Genomic DNA, 26,101 nt, shown 5'->3' with positions numbered 1-26,101 from the left:
AATCGAGGGAAATGCATATGACCATGCTGTTATTCAGAGCATGCGTTTTTTGTTCACACACAGCAAAATCTTAGTAAGGATGAAAGAAAATTGTACACCACAAAGCAGAGTCTCAGGAGTCATCTCCTCTTTTTCTTGCTTCCCCCCCACCCCAAATTCATTATTGTAACCTTCAGAAACAGTGATACCTCTGATAGCTGCTGCTAGTGGACTCTGTGATGAAACAGCAGCACCTTACAGAGCTGTCCACATCTATAAAAGCTACAGAAGCAGTTTAACATACAGTAGTTGTCAGAGCAGCTGCAAATACTATCAAGATCTAACTACCGTATTTTCCGGCGTATAAGACGACTTTTTAACACATGAAAATCTTCTCAAAAGTCGGGGGTTGTTTTATATGCTGGGTGTTGTTCTTGTAACCAGGCAGACCAGCCTGAAAGGATCTGACGAGCCAAGCTCTGACCATCCCAGCTGAGTTGCCTGCTAATCAGGCAACTCAGCTTGGATCGCCAGAGCCATTTAAAAAAGTTTTTTCTTTTAAATGGCTCTGACTGACTGCTAATCAGTAGCAAAAATCCCCTCCCCTCCAGCTTGGTTACCTTAGCTCCTAGTCGCAACGCTTGCCTTGCTTCGCTTGCCTGCAATCGATTGCATCAGCAAGCAACTGAATCTCCCTGCCTGCAATCAAGCAGGCAGGGAGTTGTGGACTTCAACTCCCAGAATTCCTCAGCCAACAAAGCAAAGCTGGCTGAGGAATTCTGGGAGTTGAAGTCTACAAGTCTTAAAGTTGCCAAGGTTGGAGACCCCTGTTCTATTGGGTAAGTTTTTTTCCCCTTTGGGAGCTTTAAAAAAAATAGTTAATTGGGGTTTTTTTAGTTGTTCTTTTTTTAGACCTAGCCATTTAAAGTTTAGGAAGTTTTAAATTTAGCTGCTTTTATATAAAAATAAAAATAAAATAAAATAATATTTGTGCAGCTTTCTGAGATTTAGTGTGTTTCTGTAGTGTTTCACTCTAACTACACAAACACTCAAAATCTCACAAAGCTGTATGTGGAATTTTGTGTGTGTAAAGTGTAAAAGTTGGTTTTGGGGACTTTTTGTGGCTGTGTGAGGTTCCTGCTTGTTGCAGGAGCCATTTTGGGTCTAGCACAGCTGCTTTTACATTGTGGGTGAGCCAGTTGTGTTGTGTTGTATGTGTGTATTTTTATTAATTTAATTTTATTTATTTTATTTTATTTTTATTTGGTGTGAGTTGGAAGAGGGGTAGTCTTATACGGTGAGTATAGCCCAAACTCTATATTTTAACAGGAAAAGTCGGGGGTCGTCTTATACACCCAGTCATCTTATACGCCAGAAAATACAGTAACTATGTGGTAAAAGCTAGACTTGGGTGGGCAGGTAGAACTGTGACAATATGTAGTGGATTATAAAACAACTCTTGGTACATAACATCCAAGAAACAGAGAACATGCATTCCAGTTGCTGCTGTTGTGGGCGTTTATGCTATTGTGTGTGAATCAACTGGAATTTTGAGGGGGAAAGCCTTGATTTTAGCATCATTTGTGTTTATGCCTGTATTTATGAGTGTGTGTGCATACTGCACACATTACTAATCTCTACTTCAAATAATGAGCCCTCTTTTTTTCTCTGGTAGCAGGTACTGTCCTCCTGGTTGCAGAGATATAATAGGAGATATCTCTGGTAATATCATAGAAGGCTACAGAGATGTAAGTACCCCAATGTAAAGAGCGGATTTAGAAGGAAAAAAACGGCAGCACTGTTTTCGAGATATTTTTGACTAGTCGATAAAACATTTAACTTAAGTCAAGGTCAGTACAAGTTATTATGCAACATGGAACATATTAAGATCTGGAAATAGTGATATGAACATGTGCAGATAATAGCAATAGCACTTAGACTTATATACCGCTTAATAGTACTTTACAGCCATCTCTAAGCAGTTTAGAGTCAGCCTATTGCCCCCAACAATCTGAGTCCTCCTTTTACCGACCTTGGAAGGATGGAAGGCTGAGCCAACCTTGAAATGTCAGGCTTAACAATGAGAAGCACATAAAGTATGCTTTTTTGTTTAATTCAGGCTAAATGGTTGCTAGTCTGGCTGATAGAACCGTTTTTCTATTAAACTAAAAAATCCATCTGTTGTGATCTGAAAACTGTTTTGAAAGTTAGGTACAGTAATATATTTTGCAGGAATCTTATTGTGAGTGAAGATCAGAAAAACTGCTATTAAAGCACTACATCGGGCTGCGTGAAACATAAAACATGTTTATGGTCAGTGTAAGAATCCACTAAGTTTCTCCAGCAGGTGGCGATCGAGGCCTAAATAGCTCTGCATGACGCTGCTTCCCCATGTTCAGATGGTGGTCTAGTAAGAACCCTAGATCCTCCTAGGAGCCTTATTGCCCAGCTAATAAGCCTGGTGTCTCAAATCCTTTATCAGAGGATCAGCTACAAAAGGCACCATGGACACCTTTAAACATCACTCAATTGGATTTAGATTAAGCCTTAGGTCAAGGTTATTTTGATTTTGCCGTCATCTACAAATCTGATAATCCTCCGTTCCATGACATCCTGCAGATCATTTTGCAGAGGCGTCTCAGGATTGCTCAGTGGAGCAAAGTAGCACTGCAAATCTAAGAACGGGTTCTGCCCCCATTGCTTCCAGTTGATGCTGTGAGACAGACCACTTCATGTGTTGTTTTGCTTGAAGGAAAATGTCCTCTTGCACATATGAACAGAACAGCCAGTTAAGGCAGTTGCCTCACTACAACATTGCAGCTTCGCTGTAGGGCATAGCAAAAAAGAGGTATTGCTTCACCTGGATTGCTGGACTGATGGGGCAGTCATGGAAAGATCAGTTGAAGCCGAGTATAGATTTATGTTTTGCACACAGTTTGGAAGTACAGAGAGAATTATGTGTGTTTTGATCTGGTCAATATAATGACTGGTTGTTCTTTTATTATCGTACTCCTCATGGTGTTCGCTTGTATGTGTATTTATGTGGGTGTGTAGTTTCATTTAGATCAGTGCCAATTGATATAATCTTCACATGCCATTTCTTTTGATTCACTTAGGCTTAACAAGCTTTTTTAGGCAATAATTCAAAGTCCTCCTCTTCATAGAGCATCTTCAACTAAATGACCAGAGCATGTGGCATTATTCTTCACCACCTGTATTTTGAGGAAATGGCACTTAATGATTCCTGAGCAAGGAAAGATTACTGCATTGTAAAATATTAACCTTAGAGCATATTTACCTAACAGGCCAAGTTGTTGCAATCTTTTCAGAAGTAACGCTGCCTCTTCTCCAGTTAAATAGATAATTTCCAGAGAAATGTTACTTTCCTTTTCTATTAGACTTGATTTTTGAAAGAGTGGCCTCTATTATTGGCTAGATGGGTATGCGTTATTTAAGTATTAAAACGTAATCTTTGTTATGGTTTGTTTGTTTGTTTGTTTGTTTGTTAATTTGACTTTATTACACCAGACATCTTTTCTGTGCAAATCTGCCATACACGCTGGAATCATTGCAGATGAAGTGGGTGGCCAGATCAATGTAGTTCAGTTGAAAGGAAAAAATCGATATCAGGGTATCTTGGCCAATGGCATCCTTTCCCAAGAGTAAGTATTGTTTTTGGTGCTTGGCTTATGATATGCTTACTTAAAGCCAGGATATAGTAGTATACAGCACCTTTCCTTCTCTTTCAAAAGAAGTCATAATTAAACTAGGAAGCCTAAATAACCATAATTTGATCTGAAGTAAAATCATGTTTGCGTATGCTATCCTTAACATAATAAGGAGCCCTATAACTCTATGTTCCCATACAAAGCTGTTTCCTTTTTTTTTTTTTTAACAACGCAATTGGTCTGTACCTCCCTTAGCATGAGCAACTCTACCTTCCCAGTTTGCTTGCTGAATTGTTCAAAGAGAAAAGCCAATTGTGGGCATTAGCTTTGTTCGGTTTTTCAGCCTATTAAATGAAGTTATATGTGTCAAAAGTCAGTCGCTGGTTGCCAAAGTATGATATTAAACTGGCTCCTGAACTAAACGGCAACTAAATTGCATTTATTACTCAGGGTCGTTTGCATAACCTCAGTAGTACAGTTAAATAATAATAGACATCAGATCTGTTACCATAATTCTAAGTCATGGAAGGAGTTCATTCTTTGAAATAGAACTGCTAACAAAATCATACATAAGTAAATAGCTTTGAATGGTTGGTTGGTAAACATAGACAGATAATACCGGTACACACAAACACATATCTATGACACTAGATAGTTAACATTATGGTATCTTTTTTCTTGACAGTGGATCTCTATCAAACAAGCGATTTGTTTTTAACTCAAATGGTAAGGAGTATTATTATTTTGCTTTTTTGCTCAATAAAGCATAACTATTTTAATTAGTATTTCAAAGCTGTTATTATAAATATTATTTAGCTATTACTCAAAATAAAATCCACTTATTTTGCTATCGAGTAGGTGTTTCTACAGATAATCCTTAATTTACAACCATTTAATGACCGTTCAAAATTATTATGGTGCTTGGTATTATCCTCGTCTGAAGTTATAGCTGTTGCAATACCCTCACATAATCAAGATTCAGGCACTTGGCAATCCACCCATCCTAGTGATTGGTTGGAGGGATACCTATGTATCCCCCCCCCTCCCGCAATTTCACCAGCATTCAATTCATTTAGTGTCAAAATAATATCATCTTTGGAAATCAAAACCTTCACTTGGGGAATTTATCCAATTCTGCTAAATAATATGTAAGTGCTTCTTATCAACAATTAAATACAGATGTTGGGTTCTACATTTGAGTAGAGCATTAAAAATGTCCAGGATAAATGTCCTACTGGGCAAAGCAAGTATTTTTCTGATATAGTATGTACAGTGAAAACAAAAATGTACATTCTTTTTATTATTTAAAGGTTGTGACAAAGCACTGAATTTAGGAAGTGGAGATGCTTTGAATATTCAGATAACTGCATCATCATCCTGGGATGAAATCAATGAAGTTGGGGAGTTAGTTGAGTGGTCTCCTCAGAAAGCTTGGCTTAAAGTTCCTGGACCATCTTGGGCAGCAAACCAGAGTAACCCTCAACAGTGGCTGGAAATTGACTTGGGAGAGAAAATTAGAATTACAGGTCAGTTCGGAGGCTTCCTGCTCAGTACAGCAGCATATGCCTTTAATATCTGTGCCATGATATTGTATACAATTATAAAAGTGTGGTCTTTGCATCATGAGGGCACAACCACTGCTTTTTCATTTTTGAGTTTTGGATCCTGCAGATGCTTCTGGGTCAATTATTCATGGAATAAAATTACTTGTCTTTTATAATTCAATGCTATGTTCAGACAACATGGTAAGCTAGAGCTAAACAATTCTGGCTTTCTATGGAATAAACTATATGTTGATGCTTTGGGCTCAAACCTTATCTTGGCTCTAATGCAAAACAAAGTGGTTAAATAAACCTAAATGGCTATGTCTCACAAGAAGAGCCCAGTTGTTACTGTTCATATAGTCTTGTTTTGGTTGCGTTTGTTGTTGCATGTGCACTGTATTTAGAAACTTCTCTCCATAATGTTTTGCATCCTGAAGCCTCATTTTTTTAAAGAACTATATAAACTAATCTGGTACAGATAATAAAATACAATGGTTTTGTCTTGTGAGAATTGCTCCTAGTTGCTAGCCAATGAAATCCTCTATGCTTATTGATGGGGGTTGGACTATACTCATATGTAAAATCACAATCCAGAATTAACATATTTTTTTTGGTTCTTATTATTATTTATGGCAAATTGGGCTTCTTAAATGGACAGACATTTTTATCTATTGATAGAAGGTATGTATGTAAACGAATGTTTTAAACCTGAACAGTAGTGGAAATGGTGATAAAATATAAAGCTAACTTATTGATGTTTTTAAGTTTGGTCTCAATATATTAATATTATTTGAAGAAAAGTTTAGTTTCATGTTTATTTATATTCTCTTTTCTTTCATTACAAGGAATTAGAACTACGGGGTCTACTGTGCTTCATTTTAATTATTACGTTAAGACATTTGTTGTGAACTATAAAAATAATAACTCAAAATGGAGAACTTACAAAAGAATCTTAAGCAATGAAGAAAAGGTAATGCTGGTTAGGGGGATGGAGAATTGAGGGAGAACAGGGTTATTGAGGGTTTTTTTTCTCCAGTACTTTTTTTATGATTGAAGCAGCAGTGTTAGACTCATCAAAATCCTATTGACTGAAATGAGGTTCAAGTGTCCTTAAGTTTAGCTGAATAGCTTGCTGTATTCCTAGCATTCATAAATTAGTGGTAATTGCTTCATGATAGAGCAATTATAAACATATAAAGAGATTATATTTTTATAGGTTCTGAGAACCCTAACAGTAGTGAAATAAAGAAATTTTGTTAACAATTTGACAACATTTTAAACTATATACACATACAACAGAAAGGTTTGTGCTTATAAACCTATTTTTTTCGTGTGCAAGGCAGAACATGGACAGTGTGTCTGCCATTGTTAATATTGTTAATAAAAATGTACAAACATTTAATAGTAATTTGTTTATTCAGGTATCTCTATGCAAATTTTACCAAACATAAATCATGGTGGCATTTATTTACTAAATCCTGGCCAGGGGGTGTGGGAGAATCCAGAATGAACTGGTTCCAAATGGGTTGGTTTTCTCCCCAATTTCTTTCAACAGGTGGGAAAAGCCCCATCTAGATATAATGATGCAAATTCCAGTTTTCCAGATGGCTAGGTTTACAGCGGCACATAGTTATCCTGTAGACTTCATTGCCATAAGACATAGCAATAGCCACTAACTTGGATGGCTTTAAAGGCGGACTGGATACACATTCATAGAGGATAGGACTATTGAGGATGGAGTTTTGAATACCCCAAAGTTGACCACTATGAGAAACAAAATGGCTGACAAAAATGGGCCTCAGCCCAAAACTGCAGGGCCTTTTGTTGTTGTGCTGACTTATTTTGCTAACTTGGCAGTTCATGGCATCCAGGTTTAGATTCTTCAATTCTATCAAGTTGGTCTTCTCTATGCCAGACACTGCTCAAATTTGGGCAGTGACATAGCATTTGCTAGTCAAAAAATCCTACCCCATTTCTTATATTGTAGTTACCGTATTTTCCGGCGTATAAGACGACTTTTTAACACATGAAAATCTTCTCAAAAGTCGGGGGTCGTCTTATACGCCGGGTGTCCTTCTCCTGTAACCAGGCTCCTGTAACCAAAAGACTCTGACGAGCCTTAAATGGCTCTGGCGATCGAAGCTCTGACGATCCCAGCTTTGCTTGCTAATCAGGCAACTCAGCTGGGATGCCAGAGCCATGTTAAAGGAAAAAACTTTTTTCTTTTTACATGGCTATGCAAGCTCTGACGATCCCAGCTGAGTTGCCTGCCGATCAGGCAACGCAGCTGGGATCGCCAGAGCCATCGATCCAAGCTCTGACGATCCCAGCTGCGTTGCCTGCTAATCAGGCAACTCAGCTGGGATCGCCAGAGCCCAGAGCCCTGTAAAAGGAAAAGTTTTCCCCCTCCAGCTTGCTTACCTTAGCTGCTAATCGCAACGCTTGCCTTGCTTCGCTTGCCTGAATCCATTCCATCAGCAAGCCACTCCCTGCCTGCAATCATGCAGGCAGGAGTTGTGGACTTCAACTCCCAGAATTCCTCAGCCAGCAAAACAAAGCTGGCTGAGGAATTCTGGGAGTTGAAGTCTACAAGTCTTAAAGTTGCCAAGGTTGGAGATCCCTGTTCTATTGGGTAAGTTTTTTTCCCCTTTGGTAGCTTTAAAAAAAATAGTCAATTGGGGTTTTTTTAGTTCTTCTTTTTTAGACCTAGCCATTTAAAGTTTAGGAAGTTTTAAATTTAGCTTTCATATAAAAATAAAAATAAAATAAAATAAAGTAATATTTGTGCAGCTTTCTGAGATTTAGTGTGTTTCTGTAGTGTTTCACTCTAACTACACAAACACACAAAATCTCACAAAGCTGTATGTGGAATTTTGTGTGTGTAAAGTGTGAAAGTTGGTTTTTTGGGCTTTTTGTGGCTGTGTGAGGTTCCTGCTTGTTGCAGGGGCCATTTTGAGTCTAGCACAGCTGCTTTTACATTGTGGGTGAGCCTATTGTGTTGTGTGTGTGTAAAGTGTGAAAGTTGGTTTTTTGGGCTTTTTGTGGCTGTGTGAGGTTCCTGCTTGTTGCAGGGGCCATTTTGGGTCTAGCACAGCTGCTTTTACATTGTGGGTGAGCCAGTTGTGTTGTGTTGTGTTGTGTTGTGTTGTGTGTGTGTAAAGTGTGAAAGTAGTTTTTTTGGGGGCTTTTTGTGGCTGTGTGAGGTTCCTGCTTGTTTCAGGGGCCATTTTGGGTCTAGCACAGCTGTTTTTACATTGTGGGTGAGCCAGTTGATGTTTTTTAATTTTTATTTGGTGTGCGTTGGAAGAGGGGCAGTCTTATACGGCGAGTATAGCCCAAACCCTATATTTTAACAGGAAAAGTCAGGGGTCGTCTTATACGCCCAGTCGTCTTATACGCCGGAAAATACGGTATTGCCAAAGCAGATTTGAATTGCTCAGTTTAACCATCCTCTTACCATATTTCCATGAAAGATTAATTTGTGGAACAAGAATTATGTTATTTGTCTTTTATAAATCCCCATTTGTTCCTAACTTTCTCTTATATCATTAATCCTGTTTTGTGTGTGGTTTGTTTTTCTTCCGTATTGCAGGTATTCAAAGCCAACTCAAATCATGGAGATATAGTTCGGAATAATTTTATTCCCCCTATAGTAGCTCGCTTTCTGAGAATTATTCCACAGACCTGGTACAAAAGAATAGCCCTGAAAGTGGAACTTATTGGTTGTCGAGCAGCCCGAAGTAAGCCATTTTTATCATTACACAGCTTGTAAAAAGTAGAATCTGATTGTTCCACAAATGAGATGTTGACATTTTTTTTAATCTGCTTGTAGGTAACAGCTCTTTTATTCATCCACTCGGACAGAGACCAAGTCAAAGCACAGGCGCTTCCACTAAAAAAGATGACCAATCAAGCACAGAATATATACCTTTAGTTGAAACCAACTTAGGTATGACAATCAGTGCAATCCTATGTATGTGAAATGGAGAAGAAAAGTTTTAGCTGTTGGAAACAACTATTCAAAAAACAGTCACACCGTCCAGGGTCAAAGGCAGGCAGTTCCCATCCGTCCCGTTCCCCTGTCCCTCCTCAAATACACACATTTTCTGTATCTATCTGCTTTCCTCGTATTTGCCCAGCATTCCACTTGTGGCTTCTGCTTCATGAGCTGCTATCACTGCAGTTTGACAGGACAGTAGCAGACTTTCAGTGACATATTTTGCTTTCTTCAAAAATAAAATGGAAGAGGAAGTGGACAGCAGTCTGCTCCCATTTTCATCCTTAAAACTCCCTCCAAGTGGTCTGAAATCACGCCATTGGAATTCTGCCATGTTGGCAGCATCATTTAATCATAGAAGCAATGATTCCATAATGAGCTTATTGAATAATGAGCTTACTCCAATGTAATCCAATTATGGAGGACAAGATTTTGGGCACTTAACATTAGCCATTTTTCCATCAACTTCTCATGTATGTATGTATGTATGTATGTATGTATGTACCGTATTTTCCGGCGTATAAGACGACTTTTTAACACGTGAAAATCTTCTCAAAAGTCGGGGGTCGTCTTATACGCCGGGGGTCGTTCTCCTGTAACCAGGCAGACCAGCCCGAAAGGCTCTGACGGGCCAAGCTCTGACCATCCCAGCTGAGTTGCCTGCTAATCAGGCAGCTCAGCTGGGATCGCCAGAGCCATGTAAAAGGAGAAAAGTTTTTTCCTTTTACATGGCTCTGGCAATCCAAACTCTGACGATCCCAACTGTGTTGCCTGCTAATCAGGCAACTCAGCTTGGATCGCCAGAGCCATGAAAAAGGAAAAAAGTTTTGCCCCTCCAGCTTGCTTACCTTAGCTGCTAGTCGCAACGCTTGCCTTGCTTTGCTTGCCTGCAATCCATTCCATCAGCAAGCCACTCCCTGCCTGCAATCAAGCAGGCAGGGAGTTGTGGACTTCAACTCCCAGAATTCCTCAGCCAGCAAAGCAAAGCTGGCTGAGGAATTCTTGGAGTTGAAGTCTACAAGTCTTAAAGTTGCCAAGGTTGGAGACCCCTGTTCTATTGGGTAAGTTTTTTTCCCCTTTGGGAGCTTTAAAAAAATAGTTAATTGGGGTTTTTTTTAGTTGTTCTTTTTTAGACCTAGCCATTTAAAGTTTAGGAAGTTTTAAATTTAGCTTTCATATAAAAATAAAAATAAAATAAAATAATATTTGTGCAGCTTTCTGAGATTTAGTGTGTTTCTGTAGTGTTTCACTCTAACTACACAAACACTCAAAATCTCACAAAGCTGTATGTGGAATTTTGTGTGTGTAAAGTGTGAAAGTTGGGTTTTTGGGCTTTTTGTGGCTGTGTGAGGTTCCTGCTTGTTGCAGGGGCCATTTTGGGTCTAGCACAGCTGCTTTTACATTGTGGGTGAGCCAGTTGATGTTTTTTAATTTTTATTTGGTGTGCGTTGGAAGAGGGGTAGTCTTATATGGCGAGTATAGCCCAAACCCTATATTTTAACCGGAAAAGTCTGGGGTCGTCTTATACGCCCAGTCATCTTATACGCCGGAAAATACAGTGTATGTGTAGCTTTTTTAAGTCACAGTAGAATAGCACTCCCATCAATTTTGTTTTTGTATTAGAATAAAGAGTGTCTGCTTTACAAGAGATGTACTCCTCTGTAATCCATTAGTGTGTAGTGCAGCTCTCAAGTCAGTTTTCTAGTTTTGTTTTTAACATATTTTAAATCTTGGTTTATATTTTACATTTTTTTAAGGATTGAATCTTATGGCTATCATTATTCCAACCCTGGTGGTGTTTTTGCTGCTCCTGTTATTGGGAATCTGGATCTTTACTGCACTGCGAAAGTAAGTGACTTATTTTTTTTTCTCATTCAGAATTAGACACATGATCATTGTCACCGTTTGGATAGGTGTAGCCTCTTTATTCATTATGATGTTTCAAAAGTAATTGGTAGATAAAAATAATTCCAATGGGGAAAATATTGTTTTGTTTAATGATTTTATATATTCTTTATAAATTATTGCATGTCTGATATCTCCTTTAATTCCCAACAGTTTGAATTAGTTTAGTTTATCAGGCTTCCACAATTCCGAGCCTCCAAGAGACGTGTGGCTTTCTCTATCTCCTTCTCTTCTTCTCTTAACATTCATTTGCATATAGTATGTACTGGTGGATAAGCCCATCAGCAAATACGCCGAGTCTTGAATTGTAACCAAAATACCATGGAAAATGTGCCACGCGTGAATAAGATGGCCCTCCAAATTTTTGAACATTTTAATTTTTACAATTGGCGTATTTATGGATGGTACATTTTTCATAGTATTTTTGTTTAAAAATTCCAGGGTTGGATTATCCATCAGAATATAAGGAATACATGGGTTCTTTTTTTAAAAAAAATACTGCATATATTGCATGTGAAAAAGCCATCTGTAGATAAACCAAGGCCAATTTTGGTGGTGCATTTTGGAATCTACAATTCCTGATTTACCCATGAGAATATGTGGTTATTATAAATTGCACCTAAGAAGGAAGAGGAGAGCTGACTGTATAGCTTGACAAAGTGTGCCTGCTCAGAGAGTTCTTTCCACATTTCGTGGGCAAGCATAACAGAAGAGCAAGATCAAGCCAGATCAAAGCATTGTTTCAAGAAGCTTTCAAGAACCCCTGCCAGTTCATTAATGTTAATTATTTGCATGGAGAATTAGCTCAGAAGAGGATAGCTGCATTTGATTTAGCCTTGAAAGAGAAAATCATTTTAAAAAAATGCACTCAATCATTAAAGGAGAACTGAGGCAGAGGGGGGAAAATTATGCTGAGCTTTTTGTGATGTTGTATTGTGATTTCTGAACATAGACAGAAAAAAGTAGCTTACAAAAAAAATATCCTCAAAGCAAGTATTTTTTTCTCTTGCTGTCTCTCTCTCGTAATGGACACACTGCTACATAAGGCTATAGTTTGGTGATTATTGGTTTATCATGGAATACAAACCTATTTACTGTGAAATCTTGATTTAAACTATCGCCGTTTAACAAATTCTAGATGCAGCAGATCAAATTTCAGTCTGGATGTCCACTGACATAATGGACAAATACTCTAAATCAGGCCTGTCAAACTGGCGGGCCACGGACCGGATACATGACATGCAGACCACGCCCACCCAGCTCTGCAAAGGCAAAAAACTTCGTGATATGTCACGATCCGGCCCATGATGCGATCAAGTTTGACACCCGTGCTCTAAATCAAAAGCAATCCAGACAAGACAGATATAGTTATATTAATTTTACCTTAATTTTTAACGTCTGCAGAGGTTCATGACCCAGATTTCATTATGTGGTTTACATTTCAATTTGCATATTACAATAACAAAAAACACTGTGATTATGTACTGTACTTTTGATATTTAATAAGACATTTAGGAGTATCCACTACCCCCTTCCTGCAAGTGACCTATTAAAATAAGGTTTTGCTGTCCTGTAGCTTTTAACTATGCTTTCTTTCTGAATTGTATTGTACATCACAATAAGCAAAAAAAAAAAAAAAAGAGTTCCACAGAGCTGCATGGAGATTGGTTTTTGAGTAAACACACGTTCGGGCTGCTGGTGAACAGAGAGAAATTTGTAGACATGGACACAACTTGATTGACACACTGAGTTAGCATCCTGTCAAATCACCTTACATTCCACTTTGCTCCTTGTCAAGCCATCTAGTCTTAGTGAAGAATGAACTTTCTAACTCCTCTTCACCCTGGAACCTAATGAAAGGAATAGTATTACTGATGCGAACCGGCTCCTTATCTTAAGTAATATTTTCAAATAAAGAATGAGTAGGCGCATTCTGCTGTTTTACCAGCACAAAATAATCAATTGGAACAGAAGGTCATACATGTCGTATGATGCCACTGATTGCCTCAGCCATACATAGCCCAAGCTTAGATTCATGAAATAAATTCTATTGTAAACTATAGCTTGATCAGTGGCTAAGACGCTGAGCTGGTCGATTGAAAGGTCAGGAGTTCAGCAGTTCAAATCCCTAGTGCCGCGTAACGGGATGAGCTCCTGTGACTTGTCCCAGCTTCTGCCAACCTAGCAGTTCGAAAGCACGTAAAAAATGCAAGTAGAAAAATAGGGACCACCTTTGGTGGGAAGGTAATAGCATTCTGTGCACCTTTGGCGTTTAGTCACGCCAGCCACATGACCACGGAGACGTCTTCGGACAGTGCTGGCTCTTCGGCTTTGAAACGGAGATGAGCACTGCCCCCTAGAGTCAGGAACGACTAGCACATGTGCGAGGGGAACCTTTACTTTTATCTTTATAGCTTGATCAATGATAGAAATACTGATTTTGGAGGCTATATATTTTTCAGAGAAGCCTTAGTTTACATAAGACATTAAACAGATTACTAGACTCTGGCTGGTTAACAAACTAAAAATATCTACCTTTTTATGATGTGTGCCAGAGGTTGGGAAAGAGATTCATCGCAATGCCAGTTTTATTCAAAAGATGCTAGACTAGGGCTGGGGAGACCCAAGTACAGACATTATCTACTCTACTTATGAACAAATTAAGTTCTGAGAGGCTCTTTGCAAGTCCTAACTAGTATTTTAAAAAATGTGGTAGAGTATCTGGGTGTATATAAATTCAATAAATAAATCTGCAAACAGCATGCTAGAAACTAACCTTTTCCTGCCTTCCAGGACCTTTTAGGATGGACTTGCGATCAGATTTGCTCATTTCTGCAAAAGTTTGCAACTTGAAATTCATAAGTAGGGCAATATCTATACAAATTTACACTTAGACATGGGCTGTCTTTGAAATAGTTGTTCTCTCTAGTCCAATCTACCTGCAAAGTTCATGTGGCAATGAAACAAAGGAAGATCTTCATTTTTAAGCCACCTTGAACTCTTGAAGGAAATGTTATAAATTGAACAAATAAAGGGAGAAATTGTTAGCTTCCTGATTAGTTTGTTAATGACACTGTGAATATAAATAAAAATGATTTCAATCTAAACTCCATAGCGCCTGAACTTGGAAGTCTAGTGAAACTGTAGTACGAACGCTATGTATCTGACTTCTAGGAAAAATAACAAATCTGCCCATGATTTGTGGATTCTTGACAATATCCATAGTACATAATAAAGATATAGGCCTGAAAATTCAGAATTGCCTGCAGTTTGGAATTTCCCAAGTTAATAGATTCTGTGAAATCTATTTGAACTGAAGCAGGGAATGTGTAATTTATCTTGTTCTTCCTTACAGAAAAGGAAAGAAAGGTACTACGTATGGTTCATCTGACAGTGGAAAACCAAGTTAGTAGCAATCTTTTGTTTTTGTTATAGAACAAGAAGGAATAAAAAATGTTTCCTGCTGATCAGTAATATCTTTTGGATTCAGGAGGAGGAATATCCTTGACCTGCTCCACCTTTCTCTCTCCTGACCTCTATGCATCATGTTTTATATATAGTGAGTTGAACAGAGCTGGACATTCAGAGAGAGCTGGCACTGATATCCCTGATCCTGCTCATCCTGTTTTTCAGCTTCTCTGACTGCTCTGTGGGAATCTGTGGATAGGTTCTTATATTTGTTCCCCTGCCATTTATGTTTGCATGAATGATTTATGATGCTATACAACCACCAAGGTTTTTATAGAACACTTTTAATGTATTATGCTGCTGCTTTGACTCTCCAGCAGGGCCCGGCTTTCATCAGAAACACGGCAAGGCCTAAATTTCAGCAGCACTAGGATTTTGAAGGCACATTAAAAATATATAATATATACTCATGACTGTACAAGAAATAAAGTGCTACTTTCCACAGAATATTTTGTAGAGCTAGAAATCTTGTGTATACAAGTTGAGCTTTTGCAGTCTCCCTTGAGAAATAGCTTCCACACACTAGCTCTTTGCCATCTAAAAAAGAAAGTATAAACCTCCATTACTACAAGAGATAAGAAAACTAATTGTGTCCTAGTAGAATTCGCAAGTAGATAAATAGGTATCACTTTGGTGGGAAGTAACAGCGTTCCATGCGCCATTGGCATGTAACAGGTTCCCCAATCCCCGGTCCATGGACCGGCACCAGTCCGCAGCATGGCAGAAACTAGGCCACGCAAACAAGCGAAGCTTGTGGGATGCATGCAGGCAGCAAGTGAAACCACACCCCCTCCAGTCTGTGGAAAAACCTGTCTTCACGGAACCGGTCCCTGGTGCCCAAAAGTTTGGGGACCGCTGGCATATAGCCATGATGGCCACATGACCATGGAAATTGTCTTTGGACAACGCTGGCTCCCTTGGCCAATAAACTGAGACGAGCACCGTGCCCTAGAGACACAACTGACAGGAGGGAAACCTTTACCTTTACCTTAGAATTCCATTCAAGTGGGCCTTCAACATTTTGAGCCTTACAGAGATAATTCGATAGTGCTAATGCTAGTAGTGAAGATTCTGATACAAGCTACAATTAGTATTGTAATTGGTTTCCAAATCATTTTAAAGGCAATTTTATGATAATCACTTAATAAATCTATGTGCCCCCAACAACTTAAGAGTAAATAGATGCTGTGCATGCAGTGCTTTAGATTAATCTACTTTTATGAGATTAAACATAGCTAGGTTTCTAGGTTTCATGTCTAGTTTCTGTTCTAGGTTTCTGGAAACAAATTCAACCACCCTTTGTCCGATATCAATCTGCGGAATTCCCCATCACTTACAATAATGAAAAAGAGGCAGCCAAAAATCTGGAACTGATCACGAGCGAGATGGCAGGTAATTATTTTGAAAACAATCACTGTTTCTGACACTATAATGTGCAAAACATTTGATCTCTCTCTCCTTAACCTAGGGCAAGGCAGTGTAGTTCACAGGTGATTGATTTATAGTGATTTTCTCTGTTCAGAAAGGCTTGGTTTCCTGCCCTTTGGCAAAGTTTTGCATGTTTTAAAAAAATAATGTACAGGCAGTCCTTAAGTTATGATCATTCATTCAGTGATCATTCAAAGGTATGTCCCAAAGGTGCTTTCCCAAAAGGCAACTGGTTTTTTTTCTTTTGAACACATTTTGCTTCTCATCCAAGAAGCTTCAGTTCTAATTGACTGATGGGGAATTGAAGGAAGGAAGTCCAGTTGCTTTTTGGAAAACCACTTTTGGGACAACCATGACATGGATGATTGAGAATCTCTGTAGACGTTCAAAGGCATGGTAGTGCTGAATGAATGGTAGTTACACTCTCCCCCCCCCCCCCCGAAGTTATGTCCATTGCATGGGATCAAAATATTTGGATGCTTGGCAACTCGCCTGCACTGCAAACTACAGAGACACTTCAACTCCCCCCCCATCCATCTATGACCCAGCCCCCTTTTGACTTCCCTGCATTCCACTGGCCCAGAGGTGGGTTTCAGCAGGTTTTGACCAGTTCTGGAGAACCGGTAGCAGAAATTTTGAGTAGTTCGGAGAACCGGTAAATACCACCTCTGACTGGCCCCGCCCCCATCTATTCTCTGCCTCCCGAGGCCCAGCTGATTGGGAGGAAATGGGGATTTTGCAGTATCCTTCCCCTGCCACGCCCATCAAGCCACGCCCACAGAACCGGTAGTAAAAAAATTTGAAACCCACCACTGCACTGGCCCCATCAGCCTGCCACAGAAGCCTTCCAAAATCTCACAAGAAGTCTGCATGGGATTGGAACAAGGGCATGTGCTGTCTGGACAAGGGGCAGGCATGGCTTGTCAGTAGAGGCAGGAAAAAGACAGCAAAGATCAGATGGAGCGGTCAGGCCAGCAGGGGCATTGAACACAGGACAGTGGAGTACAAGGTAGCCAGAAGGGCAGGGATGGAGAAGGGAGGGAGGGAGGGAGGCAGGTCAGAAGAATTGAAGAGGAGGCAGTCCCTTATACCAAGGCTCAGGGCTGAGAGGGATCAAGCTGGAAATGGCTTGGATCAGGGTGGGACCTTGTCTCAGAACCAATGGGATTCAATTAACAGCAACCAGGACTGCTGTCATTAAGGACACATGACCTCATGCTTTACAACAACATCGGTTAGAAAATTCTAGTCCCAATTCCTATTGTAACTCAGGAACTATCCGTATTATGTTTTTAAAAAACAAAAACATTGCTAATGTATTAAACTGTTCCCATTCTTTTCTCCAATTGCTTCCCCCATTGCTAACATTTACAAATATTTATAAAAACATAGAAAGTTGATTAAAAGGGTTCCTTTGACGAGAGACTAGGTGATGTCCTGACACTTAAGTGATTTCTATTCATGATTGAGGGTTTGTTGAAATGTTGAGCCTTAATGCACTCTGTCATGGGGCTTTTGCAGGTCATTTGCTCTAATGCAAGACACCATGAAACTTTGATTAGCTCAAATAAGCAGATTTGGAAGTAAAAATGGATGGGCCTTCTTTCCATGCTTGCTGGTGTCCATGCACCAATTATCTTATTTGAGCTATATGAATAATCCAAAGGCAATTTCTGTATAGGGGGATGGAAGTTTGTTTAGTATCTCTTCCCACCAAAAGGAGAGGCGACGTTCAACTTCAGATGTTCTAAACAATTTTGGAAACAGGCACTTTTTCACAAAATTAATTTTATAGCTTTATGAGAGATACAATTCTCAATCTTGCAGGCCTAGTCCAGCAGCCACTGAAAACCCAGCAAAATGAACAGGTAGTCCTCAACTTGCCGCTACCCCTTTAGTGACTGTTCAAAGTAACAATAGCACTGACAAAAGTGACTTATGACCAGTGGTGAAATCCAATTTTTTTTACTACCAGTTCTGTGGGCGTGGCTTGGTGGGTGTGGTGTGGCTTGGTGGGCGTGGCAGGGGAAGGATACTGCAAAATCCCCATTTCCACCCTACACCAGGGGAAGCGTACTGCAAAATCTCCATTCCCACCCCACTCTGGGTCCAGCCAGCGGTGATATTTGCCAGTTCTCTGAACTGCTCAAAATTTCCACTACCAGTTCTCCAGAACCTGTTAGAACCTGCTGGATTTCACCCCCGCTTATGACTATTTTTTACACAACCATTGCAGAATCCCAACTGTCACATGAACAAAATTCAGGCACTTGACAACTGTCATGTATTTATGACAGCTACACTGTGCCAGGTCATGTGATCACCCTTTGTAACCTTCCCAGCTGGCTTCTGACATGCAGAGTAAATGGGGGAAGCCAGATTTGCTTAACAACCATATAATTCACTTAACAACTGCAGTGATTCATTTATAGCAATAGCACTTAGATTTATGTACCACTTCACGGTGCTTTACAGCCCTCTCTTAAGTGGTTTTACAAAGTCAGCATAATGCCCCCAACAATCTGGGTCCTCATTTTACCGACCTCGGAAGGATGGAACACTAAGTCAACCTTGATCCGCTCAGAATCGAACTCCTGGCTGTGAGCTGAATTAGCCTGCATTCAAATTTATGTGGCAGTAAAGGTTTCAAAATGGGGCACAGTTCACTTAACAACTGTCCTGCTTAGCAATAAAAATTTTGGGCTCAATTGTGATCATACGTCAAGGCCTACCTACAGGTTTGGTTGAGAAAGGATGGTTTAGGAAGCATTTTTTAAAAAATTTGTTTTTTTAAAAAAAAGGCTAATGCATTTAATGCATTCTGTTAAGGGGTTTTTCTAATTCACAGGATTTAATGCAGGATATAGTGCACAATATATCTTCATGCATATTTTTTCTTTTTATTAAGCTATCAAAACAGCATTGAATTTCAGTTCTTGCAGCCTAACTTTGCAATTTCCAACTGTGTTCCATTGTTCTTTTCTTCCACTGTCTCATGGAAGATAATCACAGAAATTTGAAATATTTTAAACGTTTGTTTCCCATTACTGAAAATGTTTGCGAAATGTTACCTTTGTATGTACTTATCTATAACTCTTAAGAACTCTACTTCTCTTTAGAGTTAAGAGAGACTGGTTAACATTGCCTCTTTCATATTGCCTCTGGTTTTTGTCCCTAGTACATGGGCTCTCTCTTTCCATCTGTCCTCCATTTTTGAGATTTTTGCCACCAATCTCTCCTTAAACCTGCCACACTTCAGCTGGTAATCCTGCTGTCCCACTAAAGTTCATAAGCCAACACTGCAAGGTTTCTTAGCCATCACTATTCATACAGTGCAGGTAGTTCTTGCTTAATGACAGTAAGTAATGGAACCAGAATTTCCATTACTAAGTGATGCAATTGTAAAATGCAGAGTCTCTGGTTACATCATGAAGCAAATTACCACGGACTGTTAAGAAAGGATTTCACGTGACCCCAACTTCCTGTTGGCTTCTCATTGATTTTGTTTATGGAAAGCCAGCAGGAAAGGTTGTAAATTGTGATCACATGACCAGAATAGACTGTTATGATCAAAAATCAAGATGAGTGTCAAGTATCCAAATTATGAACGTGTGATTGCAGGAACTCCATGAGTGCTGAAACTTGGAACACCAATAGTTAAGTACCATTCATTCAGTGCCATAACAAATTCACCAATGTACAGCAAACTATTCAGGAATTAACACGAAATAATGTGGCTGAATAATATTCAATCTGAACTAGAATTTTAAAGATGCTGTTTCTGTCTTCTTTCTAGATTATCAACAACCCATCATGATAGGAACTGGGACAGTTACCCGGCAGGGATCTACTTTTAAACCAGTGGATACAGAGGATGAGAAAAAATGTCTCTCAGAGAACAGAAATCATTACAACCGCCCACAAAAAAGAAATCACCATGATTATGCTCTACCTTTGACCAATCAGGAACCAGAATATGCCACACCTATTGTAGAGCGATGTACAGGAATTGAAAATGGTTTTTCTTCAGATAATTGCTACAACATTCCTGCGGTTTCTTCTTTTCCTTCTGGAACTTTTCTTGCCTTATGCAAGGCAGATGGGACCAGTGGAGATTATAAAATACCGCAAAACATTAAAGAGTATGATAAACCTAAAAGTAGTATCTTGCCCATAGTGGACTATAATACATGCTATCAAAAACCACAGGCCGAATCCCTGACAAATGAGGGTTATTCAACACCTAGATACAACCTCAAACCAATAAATCAGACTGCAGTGACAGCACTCTTATAATCCAGAACTCATGAAAAGCTGATGATCCAGGAAAAGGAAAGGACCTAAGAATACTGACATTCCTGCAGAATTTGAGTAATACGCCCATTTTCTTTCTTTTCACCATGAGAAGCCTTCAGAATAAGGTCTGAAAGCAGTGGATTCTCTACAGCTGAGTTGTTGGTGCTCCATATTAATACTGTGCAATGTGTACATACCGTTTTAATTTAAAAAAAATAATAACTTAAAAGTACCTTTCTTTTGTTGTCTCTGTTAACGAATGCACTGATTTCTAGGTGAGGCAGCATTCTAAATTGAGATAATGCTCATTCTTGGGAGATCATATTTAGAATGGATGGTTAAATAAACAGACATGTTTAAAAATTATGCACTTCCCATACAATACAGATTTTATAAGAAAAAGTGTTTTTCAATTTATGTATGCTGCATGATAGCGGTCCTTTTTAATTTATTCTTGATAGTCACGTGGAAGAAAGGTACAGAACTTCCGTGATTAAAAAAACAATCATTTGCTCCTCTAAAGATTTCCATGGGGGTTGCCTACATGTTAGCAAGTATATATTCAGGAGTGGCAAGAATTAGAAAAGTTGTTTTTAAATGAAAGTTTAGATTCTCAGGGAATAGAATTTGACAGCACTTCAGTGACATGCGATAATCCTGTACTCCCTCAAAATCTCACAGATCGTATAGTGCTATTAGCATCTAAATATGAGTGGCATATATACTTGGACCGAATCTGGCTTGTTTTCCATTCTAAGCAAGATATGCGTATTTCTTCTTTGGGAAATATGGAAAAAAATAAACTGCCTACCAAAGTTATGTAAACTTTTACCTTTGTTCTTTTTTTGGGGGGGGGGGGCACCAAGTCAGTTTTTTATTACTGGCAACTGCCTGGACTAGTCTGTGTAGTTTTCTTTGTGTTATTTCAGAAGTGGTTTGGTCCAGGGGTGAAATGCTCCCAGTTCGGACTGGTTTGGCTGATCCAGTAGCAATGACAGGCGGTGGTTCAGAGAACTGATAGCGATGGCAGCTCAAGGCTCCGCCCACTCACCCGGTCGTTTTTTACCCTCTGTGCATGTGCAGAAGGGTTTGCGCATGCGCAGAGGGTTGGCGTGCGCATGTGATGCGCGCAGTGCATGCGCTTCCAAATCGGTAGGGAAGGTAAGTAGATTTCACCCCTGGTTTGGGCCTTGTCTGCTTCTTGGGACTGAGAGAGTGACTGGTCCAAGTTCACTCAGCTGGCCTCGTGCTTAAAGCAGGATTAGAACTCAACCATGACACCAGTCTGGCTCTCTCACCTTTATTCTCTTATGTTAGTTTTATTCTTTTTTATTCATTTTTTATATGTATATTTTAATTATATATCGTATATAAAATCTATGACAGAAAGAACAGAAAGCAGTATTTTCACATCTACTTTTGCAGCAACTCAGAACATATACGTAGTTGCAATTTAGAGCATATACAAATCCCAGACTATTTCTGAATAAATATACAAAAATGGGTGCTATACATTGCTTTCATGTGATAAAACCTGTATTTTGTGTGCAGAATGTTAGATTCAATTTCTTAGCAGCTGAAGCTAAAAAAAAAAAAAGATTAATGTCCACATTTGAATGACAAAATGCAATTCAAGATGCATACATTTAACAGCTGTTTGGAACATCTTTTAAACTATATGCATTTTTTGTCAAGAAGATGCTACAGCTATGGAGTGCAGCAACCTGCTTTCAATCATATTTTGCTCTTCAAATCCAGATCTCTGGCCAGCTCTATAGATTATGGCTGTGACAGAGGATAATTTAACTAAGAAGAACCCAGCCCATGGGAATTAGCTACGGTAATGCCTTTGTTGTGAACTGTGTACATTGAATAAATCATGAATGTTGTTTGAAAGCATGCTATAAATTTGGTTTCACCTCCAAACTTTTGGGGAATGTAATTTCCATAATTGTCAATTAGGATAGAGGGTTGGATGATGTGCTAATGGATTGTACAATATTATCCAGTCAAGAAATCTTTCTATAAAACAATTAGATACAATGTAATGAGAAAATTTCCAGACAAAACTAAACTGTGGCCCATCTCCATTAATTCAGACCACAGAACAATTCTAATAAAGAATTCACAGCAGATGTAAATAACATTTGGACTGCTATAAGACATCTTTGTTCAGCTAAATTGCTTTAAAATCTGACGTAGGGAGCATTCTCATGGCAGTTTATCTACAGAGGTGTTTTATTTTTGGCCCATTTATGCAGCACTCTACAATCTTTGGAACTGTCCTCTGAAATAGTACCATTATTAGCTCAATGAAACTACACTGCTAATGTATTTTTCTGCCTTGCATATTTCTGCATCATTTAGTCAGAGCTACACTAAAACCATATTCAGTTAAAACAAGTGGGGGGGGTAGAAAATTCAATAAATAAAACGATGGTGGAAAAAACGATCCCCGTGACACTGGACAATACTTTGTAAGTGCATCAGCAGTTTCCATATGCTGAAAGATTATCTTTTATTTCTTCCTTGTAGTATAATCATAAAATATTCAGTGAGATACAACAGACTGACTGTGGACTAGATAATCATAAGTGCTGCTTATTCCAGTTCCCATTTTTTTAAAAAAATCAGCTGTTGTCTGCTTCTCTGAGAGACATAGTGCTAAGAGCCCATAAGTAGCAAAGAATATGAAATATTTCTCCTTTTTAGCAGTCAGACAGGAGCAACAATAATTGGGCAAAAATCAAAAAACAAAACATGGCAAGTGTGATGTTGAGATGAAAGAGCAGCTAACTAGTTCTGACTGGTTACAAATAGGCAGTGAGATAAGGATTGATTAAGGATTTATTTCTTGAGATCAAATCATATGCTTCAGAAGCTTTATAAACAGTTTAGCTACATGTTTAATTCTGAGCTTTGCTCTGGATTGATTATTTTTTTTAATTTTATTTATTTATTTATTTATTAAATTTTTATACTGCCCTTCTCCCGAAGGACTCAGGGCGGTGAACAGCCAGGGTTAAAATACATCCAGTATGAAAATTAAAATAATTTTAAAAATAATTAAATCAATTTGGCTTCCCAGTTTTAAAACCCCTTACCCATAAAATTAATCAATTAAAATCTTAAGCCAGCCCGGCTCGCTGAAACAAGAAAGTCTTCAGAGCCCAGCAGAAAGTACAGAGGTCTGGGATCAGTCGTATCCCTGGGGGTAGCTCATTCCAGAGGGCGGGTACCCCCAGAGAAGGCTCTCCCCCTGGGGGTCGCCAGTCGACATTGCTTGACCGACGACACCCTGAGGAGACCCACTCTGTGGGAGCATATTGGCCGGTGGGAGGTTATCGGTGGCAGAAGGTAGTCTCGTAGATATCCAGGCCCTAAGCCATGGAGCACTTTAAAGGTGAGAACCAAAACCTTGAAGCGCACCCAGAAGACCACCGGAAGCCAGTGCAGCTCTCGCAGGAGAGGTGTTACATGGGAGCGCCATGTCGCCCCCATAATCACCCATGCGGCTGCATTCTGGACCAGTTGGAGCCTCTGGGTGCTCCTCAAGGGGAGCCCCATGTAGAGAGCATTACAGTAGCCCAGGCGGGAAGTTACGAGGGCATGAGTGACCGTGCATAAGGAGTCCCGATCCAGAAAGGGGCACAACTGGCGTATCAGGCGAACCTGATAAAAAGCCCCCCTGGCCACAGCCGTCATATGCTCTTCTAAAGACAGCCGTGCATCCAGGAGGACGCCCAAGTTATGGGCCCTCTCCGTGGGGGCCAATGACTCGCCCCCAATAGCCAGCGATGGCACCAGCTGGCTATATCGGGACGCCGGCAACCACAGCCACTCGGTCTTGGAGGGGTTGAGTCGGAGCCTCAATGAGACAAAACGTACTGGAAAATGAATGCTTGGACTTGCAAACCTTGACGTAGATAACAATACAGCCAAAACAACTGCTCACAGGCACCAGATAATGCAGTGACCCCTGCCCATGCATTTTATCTAAGAAACTGCAATCATTTCAATGCAATATATGACACTTTTGTTGTTCTTTGTAATTCACTGCATAACCTTGATGTAGTGGTTAAAGTGCCGACCTAGAAACCAGGAGATTTGAGTTCTAGTCTCATTTTAGGCATGAAAGCCTTTGGGTGACATTCTCTCTCAGCCCAACCCATCTCACAGGGTTGTTTTAGAGAAAACAGGAGTGGGAAGGAATATTATTTTGTGTTTTGTTGTATGTTTTGTTGCCTTGAGTTATTTGTAAAATAATAAAAGGGGGATAAAAACCTAGTAAATACACAAATAAAAGCAGGCCAGATAGTAAGAGCCACCGCTCTGCATTAAACTGAGGTGAAAATAATTTAGCTTTGCAATACTTGAGCAGTGTAGAACAAGTAAAGGGGTCACCATAGATTTCAAACAGAAGTTTTTTCCCAGTTATCCAAAAAATACTGAGCTGTTTGACCACTGTTTGACAGTAAGTCTTTTAAGTTGACTGTACGTTTACTAAAATATACATGCAGTAGGCTGTGAGTTCCTCAAAGGATGTATTTTTTAAATAAAATACTGTTAAAGCCCAAGTTATCATAATGCTCAGGCAGCATCCAATCAAAAACAATGATAAAAGTATATTAAAATCAGTATTCCCTTGACTGAGAAGAGCAGCTTCAACATATTAAATCAGAGCTATAAAATAGTACTGGTGATGGCAAATGTCAAACATTTGGCATTCACATGAAATATAATATAGTAGCAGGCAAGAAAATTGTATTCACTCAACTTCCTTTACCAGATTACTTACTATATGAGAGCCAGTCTGCCTAGTGTTAAAAGCATCAGGCTAGAAACAGGGAGACCATGATTCAAGTCCAGTCTTAGCCAGGAAAGCCAACTGGGTAATGTAGGGGCAGTCACTCTCTCTCAGCCCAACTCACCTCACAGCGTTGTGGGGAAAACAGTAGAAAGACAGAGTAGATATGTTCATCACCTTGAGTTGTTTGTAAAAAATAATAAAGGCAGGATATTAAATGAGTGAGAGAATGCAACAACGCAAAACCGGATGTGCATTCCACTATGTTGCTGTGAAAAGATGACTGAAGAAGTCTAGCTCAAGGCTGATACAAAATCAGGAGTACCTGCTTGATGTGAATGACGATGACAATGCTGAAGAACATACTATATTTTATACAGGCAATATATTTTACACAAAGCAATGTACATAGTTTTTCCTTTTGTTTATCCCAACCCGCTGGGATTAGAAATAGCAACTAGTTCAAAGTTGTGCAGTGAGCTTCCATGACTGAGGCTGGACTAATCTGATCTCCTTGCTCCTAGTCCAACAATTTAGCCACTATACCACACTGACTAGATACTAACTTTTTTGTAACATTTGTTAATTATCTAACAAACAAAATTTTGAAAAATCCTAGATAATAGGGTGCCAACACTCTGATCAAACCCCAAACTATTACCTTTACCAAAACATGAAGAATGAGTAAAACATCACATGATTTGTGGAAGGCAAAATAATCCCTCTGGCTTCTCTAGTTATGCATATCAATAATGCATTCGCAATGCCAAAAGACTGGAATAGTTCTACTATTGTCCTATTTCTTGATAAAGATATCAGCAAGGGCCTTCCAATTATCATTTGCTTAGCTTCCTAAGCATTCTACGCATCCTACACTATAAATTATATAACCCTTTCTGTTTTATAAGCTTCTGGATGGGCTAGAACAGGGGTGTCAAACTCATGGTCACGCAGGCCAGATGCATCATGCACTGGCCACACCCACCCCTGGTTTAGTGAAGGGAGGAAA

General features: G+C 39.4%; 1 protein-coding gene across 1 annotated transcript in view; it reads left to right on the top strand.

The window, feature by feature from the left end:
• DCBLD1 (discoidin, CUB and LCCL domain containing 1) overlaps positions 1 to 20,627 on the top strand; it is a 36,372-nt gene extending 15,745 nt beyond the window's left edge. Inside the window, exons 5-15 of the mRNA XM_070952973.1 lie at positions 1,655 to 1,727; positions 3,508 to 3,641; positions 4,333 to 4,373; positions 4,958 to 5,173; positions 6,037 to 6,161; positions 8,784 to 8,931; positions 9,024 to 9,140; positions 10,946 to 11,036; positions 14,449 to 14,498; positions 15,834 to 15,953; positions 19,786 to 20,627. Of these exons, the coding sequence (XP_070809074.1) occupies positions 1,655 to 1,727; positions 3,508 to 3,641; positions 4,333 to 4,373; positions 4,958 to 5,173; positions 6,037 to 6,161; positions 8,784 to 8,931; positions 9,024 to 9,140; positions 10,946 to 11,036; positions 14,449 to 14,498; positions 15,834 to 15,953; positions 19,786 to 20,285 (1,615 nt within the window). The 3' untranslated portion in view covers positions 20,286 to 20,627. The remainder of the gene's footprint in view (positions 1 to 1,654; positions 1,728 to 3,507; positions 3,642 to 4,332; positions 4,374 to 4,957; positions 5,174 to 6,036; positions 6,162 to 8,783; positions 8,932 to 9,023; positions 9,141 to 10,945; positions 11,037 to 14,448; positions 14,499 to 15,833; positions 15,954 to 19,785) is intronic.
• Positions 20,628 to 26,101: the final 5,474 nt, after the last annotated feature.

This window comes from Pituophis catenifer, unplaced genomic scaffold (assembly GCF_029215685.1).
Source record: "Pituophis catenifer annectens isolate HBS135680 unplaced genomic scaffold, rPitCat1.0.hap2 SCAF_1, whole genome shotgun sequence".
In the NCBI taxonomy this organism is placed as follows: domain Eukaryota; kingdom Metazoa; phylum Chordata; class Lepidosauria; order Squamata; family Colubridae; genus Pituophis; species Pituophis catenifer.
The sequence above is the reverse complement of the archived record's forward strand: the minus strand, read 5'-3'. Positions and strand labels throughout refer to the sequence as shown.